The sequence below is a fragment of the Oncorhynchus kisutch genome, linkage group LG3 (assembly GCF_002021735.2).
Source record: "Oncorhynchus kisutch isolate 150728-3 linkage group LG3, Okis_V2, whole genome shotgun sequence".
Taxonomy (NCBI): Eukaryota; Metazoa; Chordata; class Actinopteri; order Salmoniformes; family Salmonidae; genus Oncorhynchus; species Oncorhynchus kisutch.
Window position 1 is genome coordinate 56,603,917 of NC_034176.2, and position 23,769 is coordinate 56,627,685.

General features: G+C 40.7%; 1 protein-coding gene across 3 annotated transcripts in view; it reads right to left on the reverse strand.

The window, feature by feature from the left end:
- Positions 1-18,388, reverse strand: part of LOC109885771 (anoctamin-1) — a 41,117-nt gene extending 22,729 nt beyond the window's left edge. The window contains exons 1-7 of one of the 3 annotated variants that reach the window (XM_031809137.1): positions 18,229-18,388; positions 14,837-15,009; positions 9,928-10,272; positions 3,678-3,776; positions 3,093-3,244; positions 615-669; positions 156-207 (exon numbers count right to left, since the gene is read on the reverse strand). In XM_031809137.1, the coding sequence (XP_031664997.1) occupies positions 156-207; positions 615-669; positions 3,093-3,244; positions 3,678-3,776; positions 9,928-10,272; positions 14,837-14,944 (811 nt within the window). In that variant the 5' untranslated portion in view covers positions 14,945-15,009; positions 18,229-18,388. Of the gene's footprint in view, positions 1-155; positions 208-614; positions 670-3,092; positions 3,245-3,677; positions 3,777-9,927; positions 10,273-14,836; positions 15,010-16,922; positions 17,368-18,228 lie in introns of those variants that run through there. The other 2 variants (XM_031809131.1, XM_020477582.2) reach the window with 2 other exon arrangements.
- Between the last annotated feature and the right edge of the window lie 5,381 nt (positions 18,389-23,769).

Here is a 23,769-nt window from a genome sequence, read left to right on the forward strand (position 1 = left end):
ATCAAATTTACTATCAAGCAGAAGGCACACAATAGCAATCATATTCTACCACAGCATACTACATGTAGTGCAGTCTAGAAAGATAAGACAGATGTCATTTACACCCCTAAAGGATCCAAATTCGTTGTAATATCCCTAAGAGGTAGGGGACATACCCATGGTGTATTTGGCTTTCGTGCATCTTGTACGTTTCAACACTTCATATACCTAAATGGGTAAAAACAAAACATGAAAATAAGTACAAAAATACTTCTGCAATGTATGAAGATGATCTCAGGTGAGAATCACATCCAAATAGGGCAGAAATCGTGTCTTGGTCCATTTCTTAACAAATTCATGGCACTCAGCTCCTGGCCATTAATGAACAACTCTAAATGCATTGATGGACAGGTTGTTTCCAAACTTCACAGCAATCTTCCAAAAGTCATTTTAGCTCAGCAGTGATGTTTCTGTTGAGCAGTAAAGTTCTACACCATCTCCACTGTGAGCAACATACACTGACTGAGAAAGAATCCAGTGAAAAGTCAATTACATTAGCAAATCATACACTTACTTGTGGTGCGAAGGGCTTTTCATTGACTTGCCCATCATTCAAGCAGATCTATAGTACTTACTATTGAGGCCCTGGTTTTGCTGTCGAAGAAAGATGCTCTGTCTGAGAGATCAAACCTGTTAATAAAGAGGAGCCTTCTGTCAGCGGTTTATTTAAAAGAGCCATGTACTCAACCAGGAGAAAGAATGTTCGTTTTCTAGGTACGTGGAGAGCAATGTTATTTTTTTTGTGTGTGTGGCCAAGATGTCACACACATTGTCATTATTTAGACCAAACATACAATACAGGGTGGCTACAGGGATAATACTGGTTGCAACATGTCTTGGTAGCTAGTGTTAGTCAGACGCCTGGCCTACACAGTGTTCATTGAGAGTCAGGAGCTCAAAATAGCCTGTAACCTCTATGCCCACTCTCTTGAATAAAACCGAGCTTGTTGACTAGCCTCACTCAAAACACATTCAAATATTGTGCTTTTTACAATACATAATATTCTAACATCCAAACGCAGATTAACTATTCCCGGAAAATCAGAGGATAAGTCTCGGATTAAAAATAATATTGAATAGCAGTGTGGATGTCTTCTAAACGACATCTCGGTTCAAATTTTGTTTCTGTTGATTCTGTATCCGTTGGTTTTGTGCCTGTTGATTGCACCTCTACATTATTACTGTCAAGGCACAGTGGGGCCATTAGCCATGTCAAAAATGACAAAGAGCTCAAGACTGGTGAAGACTGCGGGGGTAGAAGAACCATTTCAATTCCATTTATTTCAGCTCAGCCAGATCACATTATGGGGAAATGCACCTACTGAGATGAATAATTACAGGTAGCAGCCTGTATCATTCATACATAATCACATCTTCTACACATAAAGCATCCAGCTCACTAATTAAAATCTTTTAACATTAAAACCACTGGGCCTTGTGGGACCCCCCCCCCCCCCCCCTTCAAGCTAAATGAGCAGTCATTTTTACTGCAACACTAACAGTGTAATTAATATATTTCATATATGCGATCGCCAAAAATTACAATTAGATTGTGCTTATGAAGGTCTAACGTAACAGAATACTCTTTATTTTATTTCAAATAACAATTGCTTTTTCATTAGATTATGTTACTGTAGGCTATACGGTATGTAAAGAAAATTATAAAATAAAAATACAAAAATGTAAGTGTTCAATCAATTTTATTAGTGGAGTGCCTTTGTAACAGCTATGAAACAGAAAGCATACAGTATGTCCATTGAACACGCTAACAGCTTATTTTTTAAATAAATGACCCCCATCCCCCCCCCCCCCAAAAAAAATATTATAATAATAACCCAACCACCAAGGCGCGCAGTCAGCAAGACGCACAGTCTAATGATGAAAACATCAGTAGCCTAAACATCAATATAAGCCCAAATGTGCTTAATAAATAGCGAAAATCAGCACATAAGCAATAATGGCATTATTAGAAGTGTCGATATGACAGCAGCGAAAAATAGTTCCTTATTTATACCATGGCAAATGTGTTTGCTACTTCGTTATCAAAATCTGAAGTGATCCCGTGACATGTTTTATCCAAATAAAAGTATCCCATACAAGTCTGACCAGAAGCTCTCCGTATACATGCTCTGACCACTGAATGCTCCATGGACATACAGGATTAAAATGAACGCTTTCGGCTCAACAGACAGATCCCAGGCAGTGTCTCCTTACCCCGTAATGACATTTTGAGTTGATCATCGCCATGTAGCAAATGTCGTTCTATCTAAATGGTGCCATTCTTTCCGCTCTCCTGTCTCACTGTTACATTTGGTAATGGCGGGGGTGACCTACGCAGTGCCCACCATTCTGGCTTTTTTTGCTCTTAACTCTAAAAGGTGTAGGTTATTCAGGCTGAGGCTCAGAATCAGAACAATAATCATCAGAGATGTCACGATTAATTTCTTCCCGCCATCCGAGTTGTTTTCAATCGGATCTTGCAGCGTCGCTAACGCAACATGTGCATCCATTCATCTTGGTCGTCTTGCCATTGTAAATTACGCACGCTCTCACTGTGTGCTCCCCCCCAATTATTATTATATATTTTTTAAATGGCATGTCCTCATAAAACTGGTTATAACTCCAGTTCTGTTTGTCCTATTGAGATTCTAACAACGGCAGTGTGTTATATATACTTATTTAGGAATAAGGCAAGGACTGAGGCGGCAAAACTTAAAAAATGGCAGAGTAATAATTGTTTTAATCTCAAGAGCAGTCAGAATGACTGCTTTAGTGGTTATAGTGTTAAAAACGACACAACCAATACTGTAATAATTTCAATAGCTATACTCTTGCATTGTACCCATGTCTTGAATTGCAAATACATGTCTTTCCTATCGCATTACAAACATTTCAGGCCGCTTTGAATTCCTCACATGCATGGTACTGGAAGTAGACCCATTAACCTTTGAGCTCTGTGTCCTTGATCACTTGTCAGAACGTGCTTCATGTTCAATGATGAGCCTAAACCCCTGAACCCATGCCACAGGTCTCAGTGCTACTACTATACTCACAGGTGCTGCTTTTCCCGGGAGAATGGGTGGGAAAGATGCTTCACATTTTGGGGTCTATTTGGCTCCACTTTAGGATGAAGTGGCGCAGTCACTTTGTGGATGAACAGATTGATCCTCTCCACCACATTACTTCCCTGTTTGACCTCGTACACCTGAAGGGAAAGGGAAAACAGGAAGAAGACATGTTGAGAAATTAGTACATGAAAGGTCTATCGGTTACATTGTTTTTTTTTTTAAATACAAAAATGGTCAATTAGCAGACGCTCTTATCCAGAGCGACTTACATTTAGTGCATTCATCTTATGATAGGACATGTTCCCTCAACAATGTGTTTATCACCAATGTCAGTGCTAGTAGGAAAAGTCCCTTTTTTTACTTTTTTGGGGTGGGGAGGGTGGTGTCTGGGTGCTGTGAGAGTTATTTAAGATGTTTTTGGAAGATCTGCAGGGACTTTGCTGTCCTGACTTTAAGGGGAAGCTTGTTCCACCATTGGGGTGCTAAGAGAGAGAGGAGCTTCGACTGGGCTGAGCGGGTATTGCCCTCCCATAGAAACTAACCAGTGATCCATCTAAAGGCAGGCCATACCTTTTTGGTGGGCATCTTGAGCTTCATGAATTCTGCCTCCCGACAGAGCACATTCCAGGGAGCATGGATCTTCAGGAAGCCAATTCCTGGGATTTTGTTCTGGAAAACAGAGAATGTGATGTTGAATAAAATAATAAAATCAGGCAAAAGGTTTTCATGGATATTTTGTGTGTGTTGAAATAAGTTTACCCTGTTTTATCTGCGTGATATATGCATACCTAGAATAAAGCTAAATAAACCTAGAATAAAGCTAAATAAACCTAGAATAAAGCTACTTACTGTAGTCTAAGGGACTACAGTAAGTCTTTCCAAGGTAAAGCACAGAAATGCTACTGCAGCATTGCAACTGAAAAGAAGTCGCAATGCTACAGTAGCAAGGATTGTTGTTGGTTAGAGTCAGCCAAAGGCTGTGTCCACTTGAATAGAAAACAAATGTCTGATAGTCGAATATATACCGGACAAACGTTCTCTCTCCACAATCTCCTCTATAAAAAAAAAAACTATGGTTGTTGTTGTCAGCCCACTTCAGGGTCCTGGCCCTGTCTGTTGAGAACACCGTGGCAAACTACACTTTCCACAGCAATATCAAGCAGAAAAGATCCTGCCAATTCTATTTTGGGGCTCTGGTTCGATTATCCACAAACAACCCTCATTCATGGACAAAGTAAGTTAATAAAAGAAAACAAGGAGGGTTGAATAAACTATGTGCAACAAAGCATAAGGATGTTGTCAAGTATGAAATCATTTTGAATTTGCCTTAATATCACTCAAAACAAAACTTCTCCCTTGTGAGCAACACTCACTAAATGGTAAGAGACCTCTTCAATGCATGCAATGGGAAACCAACTCCCACAGAAACACATGCCTCCAACCATTTGTTCTGTGAAACGTGGCGTAACAGACATTACGAAACACATATCAACGATAAAAGATAGAACCGTAAACACATGTCAAATCTTTTCTTACGTGGTTTCAGTAGCGGTCTGCAAGATGGAGTGGTTAGGACCTAGGCCATGGATTTTAAATCATGTGTTTTCCACTGGAAAGGTATTTCAATCCGAATGGGACACACAATGTATCTTGTGTCTTGATCAATGCAATGATTTATGACGACTGAATAATGATTAATGGGTCAATAGCCACTCTCTAGGGTGTACAGTATGTAAATACCTATGACAATAGGCCTCTTTTTGCTTGTAAGGCTGAACATAATTACTCCCATTTTAGATCAAATCTATTGCTCATTATGGTGGCAAAATTGTAAGATTATGTTATAATACTTTTATTGCATCAAATGGTTGTTTTATGCAACAGAATAGAGTATTCTTAACAATTGTGTGTGTGTTGGGCCTCTGGGAGATAACACTGACAGGAGATTTACCATGTCTTTTGGATGATAAAACCTAAAGAGCATTCCAGAGCATGAGTTAATGTTTCTGTTCTATACAGTACCAGGGAGAGATGGCTACAGTTTGGAGTCGGAGGGCCAGACACTGGTCTTTACAATGAATTCTGTTGACACAGCAGATACTGTCTGCTATGTATTATAGGTATCTTTCATACAAATCTTAACCTTGTGACCCATTCTATATATCTGCTGTTCGTCATGTAGGTTGAAAGGGGTGTATCTTGGCTATAAAAGACCTTTGTCTCGGGGCTCTCAACGAATCATCAAAGACGTTGATTCGTCAACCAGCCATCACTATTGCTAAGCTCTCACTAATAAAGATTCAGTTTAAGTATAACTCTAACTTGTGTAATAAGTTTGTCTCTCCACATGTCTCTCCTCATTTGATACAGAAATTAACAGAATTAATTAACAGAAATTAACAGTACAGAAATTAACCACCACATTTGGCAGTGGATGGGATGTGAATCTTCACTTGGTGACCGCTCCTAATGACATGGGTAAATCGTGCAAGAGGGATCCCTCAAATTTGGGATCTCCGGGAGACCACACTACGGGAATGAAGCAGATGGACCCACTGTTGATGTGATGCCACATCTCGAACATAGTTTTAAAAAATAAGAAAAAAGAAGGAAAACAAACAGGTGCGCGAACAGCATGCGAAGTTGAGTTTTTAAGAAAAGCCTCTGTTACGTAGGCCCTGAAGGTGTATTCCTGTGTGAGGGGGGCACCTTGCAGGTGTAAACAGGGCAGTCCGGGGAAGATGATCTGAGAGTTCGTCGACTCAAAGACACCTATCATTGGTCAGTTGCGGGCGACCTAGAGCCGTCCTGACACTGAATTGATCACAGTGGGGATTGGTGCGGTCTGTAGAAGTGAGGGGCCAGGGTGACTGTGGGTTCTGTGAGAAGCACGGTACCTGGTGAAACCCTATTGGAAGAAGAACCTCAATCTGAAAAGTGTCTGTGTGACTGTCTAACTGACCCTCAGAAGTGGTGAATTCCAATTATTTTAAATGTGCTAGCCAGGTAAGCCCTGGGTTTGGTAATTTAGCGTTAAATATCTAGAATCTGTGTGAACTAGTTTTGACCATTTACTGTTAAACCAACCGGAATCTGTGTGAACTAGTTAAGACCATTTATGATATAGTATAAGACAGTAAGGTGAACCTGTACTTGTTTTAAACCTGTAATTGTTTTAAACCTGTACCCCATTTTAAAAGTATTGAAAGATGTAAATGTATGAGTTGCATTATCCTAGGAACTATTCCTGCAGGTTAAAATATTGTTGAAAAACAACTAATTGATTAGGTATGTTTGAGAATAGCATTGTGTGACTGTGATACGAGAGTTGTGTGAATATGGAAATTAGTCTTAATCTGACGTTTGGATAGTAACATATAGAAATATGCTTAATCAGATTATTGAAATGTTGAATGTAATCTTTGATATAACGTTATCTTGGGGCTCTGTTCCTTCACTGCCCATCATAGAATATCACAGGGTGGTATTGAGAGTGTGATGATATTTTAGAAAGCAGAGGAAGGTCTATTGTTCCTGAAAGGCTTGATTTTGTCGTGGTCTCTGGGAGGTTAGAGAACCGTTGAGGATCCCATGGTCATTGTCCGGGTTCTGCTTCGTAGCTGTGGAAAGTCCTTGAAAAAGCAAATGGAATGGTTGTCCTGAGTACCTAAGAATTTCTTACGTTTTATATGGATTCTGTGAATATATGAAAATTGTATGTGTATAAAAGATTACTAGAGATTTAATAAAGTAATACTGGGAATATAAATAAATACGATTTAAACCACCCATTCGTAGACGTACTGTACATATGTTTTGAATTGGTATCTTTAATGGATCATTTGATAAAGATGAGGTTTAAGCATTATTAAACTGTCTAAAAAGTCTGGGCAATTGTCTTCAAACTGATTGGAGTATGTCCACCTTTGGTTGGAATTTTTTTTCTTTTTTTCTTCCCAGTATGAGGAGTTGCTGGATTTGTTGAATAAACCTTTTTCCATAAAGTTAGAGCGATTTAAGATGGAATCTCGACCTAATTTATAACGTCGTACGAAGCCTAGGGTATCCATCAAACTAATTATCATTGCGTGATTATTGTGATGTAGTAAAGTAATTGAAATACGTTGCATGAGAAAACAATCTAGTTTTATTAAAAAGTTCAAGATCTGTTTCCTAGTCAATGAATGTCAATTTAACTCTGACTGCTAATCTATTCACTTGGAATTATGAGAATCATCGCCGGAGAAACGCTTGGACCTTTAATTAAGGTTATTTTCTGCGAATTGTGTCGTTAGTATGTGCCTGATTTTATGACTACAGAATTATAAATTGGGTTATTTGCGGGGTTTCAATAGCATCATCATTTCAATAGCATTGGGTATATGGTATTGACTAAAATCTGGGTTTCTGATTGTAATTCAACTATTGGTATGTTTTGCCTGGAAAGATACGGTTGCTAGTGTTTGTTTAAGATATAAACTGAATGTTTTAACAGCTTTCTTAGTTCAAATTGAAAGACAAATTCATTCAACATAAATAGCGAGGCGATTTCAATGTAATACGTTGTCTGTTGCCTAAATGGACTGCTGGAATAACATATTGAGAATGGAGTCGTATTTAAATAACTAAATCAAAGAAGAGACAGTTACTTAAATCTAATGAATTCTAATAATAGCGGATAGGTAATTGCGATAGAGTTGTGCCCACCGAAATGTGTTTTTTATTCTTATGGATCGACTGATGTATTTTATACATTTGGCGCATTACATGTTATTTTTAAAGTCTTGGACATTTCATAAGTGTGAAGCTGAAAGAGAAGAGAAAGTTGTAAAGTTTGTTTTTAATCTTACGATAGAGGTAAAGCAGAACGTTGTTTGAGAATGGGTTATAGTTGGTTGTGCTCGCTGGGCTATATTGGGCTGTAAGGGATAGTTGTAAGGGGTCTGAATAGTTGAATCGGAAACGTTGTGTGACAGTTTCTGATTATTGTTGCTTGGTTTTATAGTTTAGGTAACACCAGTTACTAACTAACACTAACATTATAATCTGTTTCCATTACGAAGAACAATGTTAGGTCATTAAAGTGGATTGCCGTTTGAGTTTATATTTACAGGGACAGTGCACATTAATCACAGTTGTGTGTATCTAATGGCAGTGTATTCCAGACATGGGAAGCTCTCACAGAGTAAGCAGATTGACTAAAGGTGCTTTTCCTTAAGGGAACTATACAGTCATCTCTCATGGTGGACCTTGTGGATCTGCTGCCATAAGGTTTGGGTTTTCTGTTTAACAAAAGTACTGAGTGCAGGGGGAGCCTGGCCATTTACAATCTTGAATACAAGACATGCGTCAGTGTACTGCACAAGATTTTTCCCAACTCAGGAGCTCATGCTTTCTGAGAATGTAACAGTGATGATAGCTATTGGTCTTCCTATCAAGCACTTTGAAAGCCTGTTTGCAGACAGACTGAATGGGTTTTAATGTTGTAAAGCAAGCTTGGGCCCAACTAGTCAAGTATAATGTTAAGTTGGGGAGTATTATAGATTTTAAGTACAGTTTTGTTACCTCTATAGTCAAACAATTTCATATGTTTTGGAAATTAGCTCGGTTGAATTTGGTTATTTGAGTTACCTCTTTCATTTGCTTTTTAAAAGAGAGGTTGGAATCAAGTATGATGCCAAGGTACTTAAAATCGGATACCACCTGGAGTTTTTCCCCTGACACATAAACATCTGGCTCAGTGGCATCAGTTGTCCTCTTTGTGAGGAACATGCAAACTGTGCTGTTTTTTAAAAACATTTGTTAAACAACAGGTTTGTTTTTACTAAATGTATGCAACAGTCTGAAATGATTAGATTACTGGAAAGGGGTTATTGTTTATTGTAGGTGTCAATTTCACTTAATGAAACACTGTATTATCTGATCTGTTTTGAGTAGGATTCCTCCTTCCGGGACTGATGGACGTCACCCAAAGTACGTATGTTAAAGGAGACATAGGAGAACACGTCTCAAACAACATTTTATTAAATGCCCGGGATCAAATATCACCGATTCCTTACGCTGAGAAATGTACTACGTTTGCAACATATATATTTGTTTACATTTAGAGGAGTAACAGGAACAATCTAAGGAGAAACAGCTATCACATATTTGTTGGACATTGGTCTAGTAACAATACCAGGATAATTGTTTCTAAGGGCAGCGCATGCTAAATTAAGCACATCACAATTGAGGAAGTTTGAAGGGAGTTTGAAGGGAGTACAGTGGACTTATCATTATTATCAGGTTTTGTTTGTAGTTAAAACTTTTGGATAAAATGCTGTCCTTTCTTATCAGATATATATTTGATGAAAGCTGTTCTTTTGATACAGATCAATAACGTGACGAATGCAGGTCTATTATAGATTTGAAAAATCATAATGGATCACAGTGAACTCTCAACGCCTTGTTCCAGTATTGAAAAAGATACATGATACAATCGCTACATGAAAAATAGATGGACAAATGTCAACCAGTAAGGAGGAATGGAGAATTAAGTCGTGTTCAATAGAACAACCTGACCTCAAAGACAACATCTGAACATTGATTGCCAAGATGTGAAAGAATGCAGCTACAAGCAAGCATTTAGGCTAAATGCACCAACACACCAGGGCTTGAATATTACCCCAGAGTCTACAACAGAATAGTTTGATCAACATTTTTGTATCAGTTAGGTTAAGGAGTCTAATTGCTAGGTTATTCCAAAAAGACCTCGAGATGTTCTACTGTTGAGGTTTTCCAACGTGTGGGGAAAACACACAGTCCAAGGCCACTAACTCACCCCCTCATCCTTCTCTAGCTCCAGTCCCACCTCTCGAAGGTTATCCTCAAACTCAGTCTGGCGGAAGCGCTTGTCATCCTCATGGTAGTCAAGGCGATGCTTGTGGGCAGCAATCTCAGGGTCTTCTTTGGATGGTGGCGTGCCCCCACTTCTCATCGTGCTCAGACTGCGGCGCAGGCTCCTGAGGATGCGGTAATCTGCAAACCGGGATGTCTTGCGGCGAACACTCTGGGGTTTCTGGACATGATATGTGAGAACATAGTCCACCCGCCGCTGGCCATCCTGGAATGTAGGCCCCTGCTTTGGGCCTGAGGCTGCCTCATCTGACTTGAGGGAGTTCAATGGCTGAGAAGAGAGAGAAAGGGGGATTGTAGTTTTAAATGGAGACATGTTGGCAGATCACAAGGAGAAGGCATGTGTATTCTAGCCTGTGAGAGTTGTGTCGTATGAACATTTGTTTATCTTTTAAAATTGCAAAAGCTTAAGCCCTGTGGATAGTCAAATCGCCCCTCTCCATCGTGATAAATCAGTGCATTCAACCCCATCTCTGCTACTGCCTTCTTCAAGGAGGGGGAATTTAAATCATTCTGTACAGATTAAAATGATGCCCCGCAAAAGATGACAAAATAATCTTTGCACCCTTCAACACATTACTTTAGACTTTCTCATAATACTTCATGTCCTAATCCAACTCATAAGGACATACTGTCCCGGAAGACCAGTGACCAAATCAATTAAATGCTATTTGACAGTACGACTCATAGAGGAAGATATGGTAACAAAGTGACTCTGGTGTTTGTCTTCGCCTGTGACCTAAAAATGTTTTTGCTCCATTATCCTTAAATACATTATTTGCTGTAGTGTGAAATGGGACTTGGCAGCAAAGTGAAGTAAAGGCTTTAAGTTAAATGTTGTTTAAAAAAACATATATACACATCACAAATAAAAACGAGCATCAAAATACAAAACATACATCTAAAACTATATCTAAAAATGCAAACAAACAAAAACAAACAGGGCAGATCCGAGTTCCCCCCCCACCTCGAGCCACCGGTCAGGCGAGGCCCCCATCCCTGGCCCAACGGGATACTAAGGGATGAATGTTGTAGTTCAAATTGTCCCCATTGACAAAATCAAAAAGATGTTTGTTTTTACAGATGAGGATTGTGTAAATGACACATGGATTGTATTTCATCTTTCAAAAATGGACTGCACTTGTCCACATTGAACTCATGACCTTGTCAAACTAAATTTACTGCATCTGATAACAGCTGATATGTGAAAAGCTACACTTGTGCCATATAGCATGTTATAAACAAACACCACAACTTGGACTCTGAAATAATCCTACTCTGCGGGGAAGGGTTCCTGAATACAATCGTGTTTACACATTTATATATTAAGCACAAACATATTCCCCTTGTGATATATAGATGTGTTACTGCAAAATAACTGTTAGGTATAGTGACACACATTTATATATAATAGGGATATAGGTATTTTTACCTTAAAATAACTCATTCAAAATGGATTGTACGCATTAATACTAACTAAATGTGTGTAGATCTAGTTTGAATGGCCTCACCTGTATGTTCTCTCTACTGGTACGGCACACCCAAACACAATATTTGCTCTGCAATTATCTGTAAGAAATTCATCGCTTTTGTTGAGAACAAACAGTCGCTTTCTTATGGAAAACAAACCTATTTGACAAAACAGCTATAGTTGTGGGAGAAACATCTCAGTCCAAGCATCCCATTGGACGACAAGCCTCAGCCCCCTCAGAACAGGAAGTCACAGCAAAGGTCACTCCTCACAGGGAATATAAGGATGTGGTTACGGCATGTTGCAGATAAAGGAACGGAGAGAACCAGTAACCTTCCTTTAGCCACCCACCTCCTAGCTCCTGTGCTGTGAGCAAAACCAGCATGCATATCAATCGTGTTATTACTCAGCCACAGGCCCCCCTAATCTAGAGAGGCATGCATCACTTCTGACACATTTGCATATCAACCTTTCCAGGTGTATGGCTACTGAAGCTAAGCCACCTAATTATCATGCCCATTCACTATCAGCTAAGTCCCGTGGGAGAGGGTTGAACATAACATCCGTAGGGTCACTATAGGATAGATGAACAACAATACTGCATCATTTTAATATCATAATGAATACATAAACTCATTCTGGAAATAGGTCCTCATAACAACAAGAAAAATCCGTCAGTGTCTGTTTAAGTAGTGACTTGATACATAACAATACATCCACATTCCGCACTGATTTAATTGACTCAGTGTTTTCGAACAATGTACTTGACCTTTCTTAACAGCTTTAGATGCATACATCAGCTTGCTTAATCATTCCAGTGTGTCTGTGATTAGATAGTCCAAGACCGCAATTACTGCCCAAATGACCCTCTGACCCAATGGAAGGTCCACAAGTTTGACCTAATGCAGTCTTCACAGTGATGGGGCAGTAAAGTCCTCATCAAGAGAGGAACACCAACTCTGACTTTTTAACCTTCTACACCGCTAACACAGGGCAGTACATGAGGGCGACTTCCTATGAGCATTCATTATTTGCACCATTTCTTTCTTTAAAAGCCAGTTGAACCGAAGGGATTATTTTGAACGGTTTTAGGTTATTAACATTCAGTAATTATACACAGAAGTTCATCTTAGTGTGGTAAAAATGATGCCTGAGGATCAAAACAAAGATTCCACCCAGGATTAGATACAGTTGAAGTCGGAAGTTTACATACACTTAGGTTGGAATCATTAAAACTCCCTTTTCAACCACTCCACAAATGTCTTGTTCTATAGTTTTGGCAAGTCGGTTAGGACATCTACTTTGCGCATGACACAAGTAATTTTTCCAACAATTGTTTACAGACAGATTATTTAATTTATAATTCACTGTATCACAATTCCAGTGGGTCAGAAGATTACGTACACTAAGTTGACTGTGCCTTTAAACAGCTTGGAAAATTCCAGAAAATGATGTCATGGCTCTAGAAGCTTCTGATTGGCTAACTGACATCATTTGATTCAATTGGAGGTGTACCTGTGGATGTATTTCAAGGCCTACCTTCAAACTCAGTGCCTCTTTGCTTGACATCATGGGAAAATCAAAAGAAGTCAGCCAAGACATCAGAAAAGAAATTGTACACCTCCACAAGTCTGGTTCATCCTTGGGAGCAATTTCCAAAATGCCTGAAGGTACCACATTCATCTGTACAAACAATAGTACGCAAGTATAAACATCATGGGACCACGCAGCCGTCATACCACTCAGGAAGAAGATGCGTTCTGTCTCCTAGAGATTAATGTACTTTGTTTGCGAAAAGTGCAAATCAATCTCAGAACAACAGCAAAGGACCTTGTGAAAATGCTGGAGGAAACGGGTACAAAAGTATCTATATCCACAGTAAAACAAGTCATATATCGACATAGCCTGAAAGGCTGCTCAGCAAGGAAGCAGCCACTGCTCCAAAACCGCCATAAAATATACAGACTACGGTTTGCAACTGCACGTGGGGAAAAATATCATACTTTTTGGATAAATGTCCTCTGGTCTGATGAAACAAAAATAAAACTGTTTGAACATAATGACCATTGTTATGTTTGGAGGAAAAAGGTGGTGGCTTGCAAGCCAAAGAACACCATCCCAACCATGAAGCACCGGGGTGGCAGCATCATGTTGTGGGGGTGCTTTGCTGCAGGAGGGACTGGTGCACTTTAGAAAATAGAAGGCTCATGAGGATGGAAAATGATGTGTATATATTGTAGCAACATCTCAAGACATCAGTCAGGAAGTTAAAGCTTGGTCGCAAATGGGTCTTCAGTATGGACAATGACCCCAAGCATACATCCAAAGTTGTGGCAAAATGGCTCAAGGACAACAAAGTCAAGGTATTGGAGTGGCCATAATAAAGCCCTGACCTCAATCCCATATACAATTTGTGGGCAGAACTGAAATAGCGTGTGCAAGCAAGGAGGCCTACAAACCTGACTCAGTTACACCAGCTCTGTCAGGAGGAATAGGCCAAAATTCACTCAAATTATTGTGGGAAGCTTGTGGAAGGCTACCCGAAATATTTGACCCAAGTTAAACAATTTAAAGGCAATGCTACCAAATACTAATTGAGTGTATGAAAACTTCTGACCAACTGGGAATGTGATGAAAGTAATAAAAGCTGAAAAAAATCACTCTATTATTATTCTGACATTTCACATTATTAAAATAAAGTGGTGATCCTAACTGACCTAAGACAGGGAATCTTTACTAGGATTAAATGTCAGGAATTGTGAACAATTGAGATGAAATGTATTTGGCTAAGGTGTATGTAAACTTCTGACTTCAACTGTATGCCCATCAGCTGTTTATACACTTTGAACTACTTTATTAAATGCTTTGATCTTGAGAGCGAAAAAAAGTCACATTATTTTGAATTATATCCCACAAGACATGCCATCTGAGGTCTCTTCACAATTCCCAAGTCAAGAACAGACTATGGGAGGTGCACAATAGCGCATAGAGGCATGAGTACATGGAACTCTATTCCACATCAGGTAACTGATGCAAGCAGTAGAATCAGATAAAAAAATATATACAAATACACCTTATGGAACAGCGGAGACTGTGAAGACATACATACACACAGGTACTGTACAGACATGCGCATACACACGCACTCTACACACACGTACATTGTAATCTTGTTGTATGGTGTTATTATACATGTTGTATTGTAGATATGTAGTGGTGTAATAATGTTATATGATGTACTGTTTTATATTTTGGTGTAGGTGCCTTAACGTGTTTGGACCCCAGGAAGAGTAGCTGCTGCCTTGACAAAACTAATGGGGATCCCTAATAAATACACATTCCCAATGTAGAGAAGACCACTTACGATGGAGTCATACTTGCTATATTTGCTAACGCCACCATCCTTAGTGTTCCCAAAGTCAGCGGCCTTCTCCTCGCAGGATACAGGGATATAATAGTCATTCCTCCTCATGGTGCCTTGCTCTTCCAACTCAGGGAGAAGACTACCAGAGAGGTCGTGTACTAGGAAAGTTGTACCTGTGTGGGAGGAAAGAGATATGATTAGTATGGCACAATATACTGTAAGTATTTGATACTCTGGGATGAGCTTCCAGGTCAAATGGTGCTAAGAGGGTACTGTCCAGCTCAATGGCATGAGAAGCATCCCACCATTGTGTACTGTCTGATGAGGTTCTTGACAGCCACAAAAAAAATAACCAACATGCTTTGGGTATTCATTTCTAGGGTAAACCAACAATGTGGATGAGGAAGTACCCATATAGCTGACTATAAATCACTGAGAATCTGACCGTAGTTGAAATCGCACTCAACATCTACGTGCATGTTGTGTGAATGTTGAGCAAAAACTTTTTTTTTTCAAAGCTCTAATGTAAAAGCACTGGTTTGTGTAAGCACGTCCATGAATCTCTCATGGCCTAAAGGCTCATGTTGTTTCGGTTTACCGCTTAGTCTTTTGTTCATTTGTCACCCCCACATGCCTGTATGACAATATTTCTATTAATATTTTAACATCTGAGCATACCTAGACAACGTACAGATCTGGTCTTTGATTAGGAATCCTTGAGATGCCTTTTACAGTACATTGAGAAAATATTCTAGAGGGAATCAAATGGAACCCCACCAAGTATCTGCCTTTTCTTGGGCAATGACTCACAAGGATTCCCCTACCCTAGGCAATGCTAAGGACAGCTTCTGACAGTCAAAGACTCCTATATACTGTAAGTCAAATCATTGTAATAACCTTTCACAGATAAGGGGCCTTGGGTGCTCTTTAGGGAAAAAAAAGGAGTGTGAGATGAAATTTGGAGAAGCCTGATATGGACCATAATAGGCTTAAGAATTACATGATATAATTACACTGACAGCTCCATTCAAATCAAAATCTGTGACCTGATGTCTTGCACTGCAAAATTCTGTGTTGGAATGTACAATTCAGCAATGATACAAAAATAATTGTGTATCTCTCCATAAAGATGCTATAAATGGTCAAATAGTCAAGTGAATCTATTCTGATTTAGAAGCTTGATCTGCTATATCAACATGAAAGAAGTTATTGAGAGGTGAAGGAATATGATGTGATGGAGTAGCTAATACAAAATGAAATTACACCAATTCGATGGACATTTCCCAACTATGAACCAGCCTTCATGCTTATCAGAAAAAAACACCTTTCTATGCTAATTCCATTCCTCATCCCATTCAACATTAGAATAATTCAATAGCAGTCGTAGATAGATACTGTATATACCAAAAGCTGTCAAACATATTTCTTAACATATTTGTTTTTACGAATTCAAGCTGGAATGGTTTGAATGGTAGTATAAGGCATGCTTGAATAGAGTCGTGCTTACGTAAATATATCTGTCTGTGCGTATCGCTCTATCAGCTACTGTAGCCTAGCGTAGTCCAACTGGTTCCACAATGAACACTTGTCTCAGAATACTGACATCCAGGTAGACAAACCTCTCAAAGCTACATTATAGTGAATGGTCATGATGACAAATGTGTAATAAATCGTTTCAAACTCCACAAAATGCCTAAAATATAAACATGCACAAATGTGTTAAAACTAAATCGAGTGGGTTTATATAGAGTTAATTAAAGGCTACAGCCTGCCTGCCTTCCTACACTATACATTTACTTTAGTCATTTAGCAGACACTTATCAAGAGCGACTTAGATGATTAATTAGGGTTAAGTGTCTTGCTAAAGGTCACATGGACATATTGTTCGCCTACTCGGGTCGGGGATTCTAACCAGCAACCTTTCAGTTACTGGCCAACGCTCTTAACCGCTAATCTGCTGCATATTCATCCATCAAATAAAGCTCTACTTTATGCAACCATAGACTACCTTGTGGTGCGCTTTTTATTGGAGTTACATTTAGAAAATAAATTCAAATGAACCATTATTCAAACAGAATAAACTTACCAGATACTTTATCATGATTGTTTATGGTTTGCATCGGATCATTTTCACCAGGTCTCTCCATTTGAACAGACTATTTAAACCAGTGATCACAACATATTTCCTCCACGCTCTGAAAAACCTCTATCTAGACGATGCCTTCACTGCGCCCGTGGGCTCAATGCTATGGTGTGGCAAGGAAACCTCGGGTTTCCCCACAAACGTCCCACTGCTTCCCCGCGAAGGCTAGCCTACTACAGAGGCTCGCTCTCTCTAAACAAGACATCTAATCCATACGCGTTACGAACTATATAATGTGCATTATGTGCCCTCCCACAATACGTCGCGCAAAATAGCTGTAATATATTTCAATCCATCACTAGGATGGTAAAAGTGGTGGTGAGAGCACCAGCAAAAGACAGCTGGTGCCGCCCACGCCACGATCTGATGTCTCCTCCAACATGGGTAGGTGTGAGGGTATCCGTCAAAATCAGATGTTTCATTTGACTGAGCAACGCGGCAACATATTACATATGGTTCTATGATTTCTAATAATATAATGATTTGACCTGCACCGGCATGCACTCGGCTTTTCATACCCGTATCAAATTATTGATTGCTTGATTTGGTGAACCCAAAAAATGAGCAAATTAACTTAATCAATGGATTTACTTTTTCAATTAAAAAAACAAACAGAATATAGTAGTTCGAATGAGGGCATTTCACCAAGTCAATACCTGGAGGCGACAGTCCGAACCAAGAGGGACAGTCACAGATGAAGCGATCAAGAAAAAGGTCAGAAGTACCCTAGAACATGTACAGAATGTAAAATTTAGATGCCCAGTCGCACACTATATCTAACTTTTATGGGGGACATTCTGGATACCTGCGGAATTTGAATTGTAAGTAGCCGGCGTGGGAACGACTTCGTTCTGTACGATGCTTACATTTGTCAGGAGCATGATCATAGTACAAAATGTAACTCTCCATAACAAAATATTTAAAAACGTGTTTTACATGTAGAAATATTTCATAGGCCCATATTTACATGTGGATCATCTGTTTTTCGAAACATTCTGGAAAATATTCTCTTTACGATTGGGTTACCGGGATGCCACAGAGAAACACCAGGGAAACCACCACCGTGACAACGAAACGCACCTGGGTTTTGAATTAACTTGGTAAAACGAAACAATATTTACTGAAATTACTGAAAGACAGCAATTAGGCCTACTTTAGTTCAGCACAATAAAGCAATAATGTCCAGACATACACAAGTTAAAAAACAATATTTAAAAAACGGCACTTTCCCACATGGTTCCAGTCTCACCTTTTTCTGCGACTCACCTGTGTCGAAGATTGTATGTTATAATGACAAGATAGCCGCCTAGAAATACGTGTCCTCAATGTTTAGGGTCAAACAAGATCAGGTGGGACCATTCTAGCCAATGAGAGGGCAAAACAACAGTGAAACAACGAAGTCGTTTTTCTCAAAATTACCGGTATGCCACTTGCTTCCACTTATGTCAGTACATTTGTAACAGCCTAAACATTATGAAACTTCTATTTGATGAAATATGCCTTACGTAATTCGACACTCTCTTATAGACCTCCTTTCAAAAAATGTCTCATCTCACATGGACAGATTTTGGGAAGAGTAAAGCCTGTCCCTTCGCTTCTTCCTCTCTGCCTGTGTCTACCTGCTCAACGACCTCCCTGCTACTACTCCCTCCTCGAGAATGAATCAGGAAAAATGTATTGTTGTCGTCACCTTAGTGCCACAAACAATAGCCTACAGAGTTTGGCATTGGATTACCATTGAAGTTTACAAATAGTCTTGCAAGTCTGTGAATCAGAATAATAATATATCAATATCAGGTAAGCCTAGGATGACAATAGGAAATGCAATTCAACACATTAGGAATGCTTTCAAAATCTCTGCACACACATTCCAGCCTGGGCGTGTGGGGACTGGTATGCAGCAGGGAATAAGGTCCAACAGGATGGCACTCTCAGCTGTTTTCAGATCAGAGCCAGACAACCTGAGACTTCTAGATGCAGTAGGAAAGTGACAGTACATGCATAAAAAGTATTATATTGTGCATCATTCACATCTGGATTCAACCACCTGTTCTGTCACATCTTTAAAAAGTAGCCTGTGTCTGTGCATACAGTCTTGTTTAAAATGTTGAAAACACAGATGGGAAATGGAATAGAAATACCTGTTGAGTGAATGGATGTAATTAGGTTAAAAATAAAGAATCATATTCAGTTGGACTTTTTTAATGCAAATAATCAATGGACAATGAAAGGCCATCTGAATACATTTTCCTACCAAATGCTTTTGCAACAATAGTGACTTTACATATGTAAAATGTTTCCTACAGTGCTCTGGACAAATAGGTATGTTATTCTGGGCGGTAACAAAAATAATTTCTCCTTCAAATTTATCCAAGCATTGGTATCCTTATATTGTTAATTTGATGAGTTGTCTGGAGCCTTTTCATGATGTCAGTCCTTTGGTAGAGGCTGTGGTCTTCTCAAACCACAATCCCAATGAATGTATCCATGCAGGGCGTGCCAGTACTCAGGAATTCTTCTTCATTCACTTTAAGTAGTAATCAACTGTGTAACAATCAATGTGTGTTTTGCCTTCAGCTAACATTTTGGTATGGTGGTCTTCTTTCAAATACTAATTTTGGTCTCTCACTGTGGGGCCACACCATTTTAGGCAAAGTCACAGGAAGCTCCAATCATACAACGTCTGTCAGAGAACCAAACTACTTATAAGGCACCCCAGCACCCATCCTCTACTTAATGATTTGTATTCTTCCTTACGGCAAAGGCAAGATCTCTATTCCTCCTCAGCACGACTTGAACCATTACTGTCCTGCTTAACTGTTCACAGGTGACCTGTTCAGCCCTCGCCACTGAGCGTAGGATAACAGCATGCCGTCGTGAAGTTTGAACACACTTACCAAAAAATTTACTTCTCAGTCTCCAGTCGAAGATAGCACCACATCCTTCACCCCTCTAGCCTAGTTAGCTACCCGCTTCATGCTGCTTTTTTCCCACCATGGTGGAAGAGTAAAGGTACTTTTGAGATGTGGTTAGAACACGCTGCAAGGCTAACCTAGCTAGCTCACGAAGAACATGCTTTCTCTCCAGCTAACGGAGTGCTAGCAATAGCTAGGATATTAGCCCAAAGGGTGAATGCTAGCTAGCTAATGCCAGGACTAGCTCCACAGCTAACGTTTGCCGGCACACCATTAGAGTTCACTCTTTCTGCTAGCTATTTCTAACTACACTTGGTAGCATTACTTTTCTGCTCGTTTAGCTTATCAGCGCCCGCACTGGCTAGACAAACTGGTTTTGCATCTCCGTACTACAGTTGTGGGAGATTTTCAGCCTTTAGAGTATCACCCTCACGCGATGCTCTCCGGCTAACGAAGTGATAACTACAGCTAAGTGTTTAGCCCACTAGGCTGCTACTAGCTAGCTAAGCTTTACAGACCCCACGATCAGGCTTTGAGTAGTACACACATAACCTGGCTGACAGAACAGTCTCTATCTGAGTTATGTCTACTGATTTCACCGTACTGGGCGAACTAAGCCAAGCACTCAAATTTCTGGAATTACTAGTTACGGATAAACTGACCAGTTATAGAGCAGGGAAGTATGGTCAAAAGAGGCTCTCTAGACCGAATAGCAACATGGTTCTCTTCAGCTAACACTGTGCTAGCTATAGCTAAGCTAGTAGTCCACTGGGTGACCACTTAGCTAGCTAATGCCAATTACAAGAACTTCACAGTTAAGCATCGTCTAGCACACGCATGACCCAGTTAACATGCTCAGGCAGTTCTCTGAGACCCCTAGTCCTTTGAGTGTTGTACAGTGTTATCTAGAACTGGTCTGTGTCAGCTTAAGCCAGACCACAAGCTTAAGCCAGACCACAAGCTTAAGCCAGGCAACTGGCTTACTAGCACTTGCGGCAAATTCCTGCTGAGTATTAGCTACCGTCTGGCAAATTGCTAGCCTAACTCTCATATATAGTTCACCTATGACACAGTTGCTTGTGCTTACTTTTTGAAACGGTCCGACTACTCAGTGATTTAGTCCACGAGACAGCATTAAACAGGCTAGCTAACCTGGCAAGGCTAGTGTTACCACTGCTAAACTGAGCTAGGTTAAACTCTCACGTGACGTACCTCAGCTAGCACGTGGCTAGCTTAGCTCTCCTGCACAGTTTACCTACTTTCTGTAGGTCGTCCTTGCTTACTTAACTGATCACACCTACGCAGTCCTCCGGTCCGAGAGACTCTAAAACCAAGACAGCTACTGTGTCAAGGCTATTTTTTACAACCTCTAGCCAAAGCTGGGCTAAAACATGGTTGTTCTGGTCACAAGTGCTCTCCAAGCTAAAGCTCTCCCCTCGGTACCGCTTTAAATTCAAGCCGAAGCTGGACGGCTAAATATATATATATATATATTTTTAAATATAAATATCAGTCATCAACTAGCACTGTCTCCACTCCGTGCTTACAGAGCCCTGTCTCCAGAAATATATAACTTAATGTTCCTTTGCCAAGGGGCACAGAGTCTTGTTATGTCTATAAAATCCTACCTCTGGTGTGTGTGAGTCATCAGGCTTGTGGACAGGTCTCAGCATCCAGGGACTCCAGATCCCACCCACGCAGTCCTGGGGCAAGCGGTCCTTCACTTGCAGCCTCTTCGAAGTCCTGATAGCAAGGCTATCAAACAAGCTAAGCGTCAGTACAGAGACAAAGTAGAATCTCAATTCAACGGCTCAGACACAAGAGGCATGTGGCAGGGTCTACAGTCAATCACGGACTACAAGAAGAAATCCAGCCCAGTCACGGACCAGGATGTCTTGCTCCCAGGCAGACTAAATAACTTTTTTGCCCTCTTTGAGGACAATACAGTGCCAGTGACACGGCCTGCAACGAAAACATGCGGACTCTCCTTCACTGCAGCCGAGGTGAGTAAGACATTTAAACGTGTTAACCCTCGCAAGGCTGCAGGCCCAGACGGCATCCCCAGCCGCGCCCTCAGAGCATGCGCAGACCAGCTGGCCGGTGTGTTTACGGACATATTCAATCAATCCCTATACCAGTCTGCTGTTCCCACATGCTTCAAGAGGGCCACCATTGTTCCTGTTCCCAAGAAAGCTAAGGTAACTGAGCTAAACGACTACCGCCCCGTAGCACTCACTTCCGTCATCATGAAGTGCTTTGAGAGACTAGTCAAGGACCATATCACCTCCACCCTACCTGACACCCTAGACCCACTCCAATTTGCTTACCGCCCAAATAGGTCCACGGACGATGCAATCTCAACCACACTGCACACTGCCCTAACCCATCTGGACAAGAGGAATACCTATGTGAGAATGCTGTTCATCGACTACAGCTCGGCATTCAACACCATAGTACCCTCCAAGCTCGTCATCAAGCTCGAGACCCTGGGTCTCGAACCCGCCCTGTGCAACTGGGTACTGGACTTCCTGACGGGCCGCCCCCAGGTGGTGAGGGTAGGCAACAACATCTCCACCGCGCTGATCCTCAACACTGGGGCCCCACAAGGGTGCGTTCTGAGCCCTCTCCTGTACTCCCTGTTCACCCACGACTGCGTGGCCACGCACGCCTCCAACTCAATCATCAAGTTTGCGGACGACAGTGGTAGGCTTGATTACCAACAACGATGAGACGGCCTACAGGGAGGAGGTGAGGGCCCTCGGAGTGTGGTGTCAGGAAAATAACCTCACACTCAACGTCAACAAAACTAAGGAGATGATTGTGGACTTCAGGAAACAGCAAAGGGAACACCCCCCTATCCACATCGATGGAACAGTAGTGGAGAGGGTAGCAAGTTTTAAGTTCCTTGGCATACACATCACAGACAAACTGAATTGGTCCACTCACACAGACAGCATCGTGAAGAAGGCGCAGCAGCGTCTCTTCAACCTCAGGAGGCTGAAGAAATTCGGCTTGTCACCAAAAGCACTCACAAACTTCTACAGATGCACAATCGAGAGCATCCTGGCGGGCTGTATCACCGCCTGGTACGGCAACTGCTCCACCCACAACCGTAAGGCTCTCCAGAGGGTAGTGAGGTCTGCACAACGCATCACCGGGGGAAAACTACCTGCCCTCCAGGACACCTACACCACCCGATGTTACAGGAAGGCCATAAAGATCATCAAGGACATCAACCACCCGAGCCACTGCCTGTTCACCCCGCTATCATCCAGAAGGCGAGGTCAGTACAGGTGCATCAAAGCTGGGACAGAGAGACTGAAAAACAGCTTCTATCTCAAGGCCATCAGACTGTTAAACAGCCACCACTAACATTGAGTGGCTGCTGCCAACACACTGACACTGACTCAACTCCAGCCACTTTAATAATGGGAATTGATGGGAAATGATGTAAATATATCACTAGCCACTTTAAACAATTCTACCTTATATAATGTTACTTACCCTACATTATTCATCTCATATGCATACGTATATACTGTACTCTATATCATCGACTGCATCCTTATGTAATACATGTATCACTAGCCACTTTAACTATGCCACTTTGTTTACATACTCATCTCATATGTATATACTGTACTCAATACCATCTACTGTATCTTGCCTATGCTGCTCTGTACCATCACTCATTCATATATCCTTATATACATATTCTTTATCCCCTTACACTGTGTATAAGACAGTAGTTTTGGAATTGTTAGTTAGATTACTTGTTGGTTATTACTGCATTGTCGGAACTAGAAGCACAAGCATTTCGCTACACTCGCATTAACATCTGCTAACCATGTGTATGTGACAAATAAAATTTGATT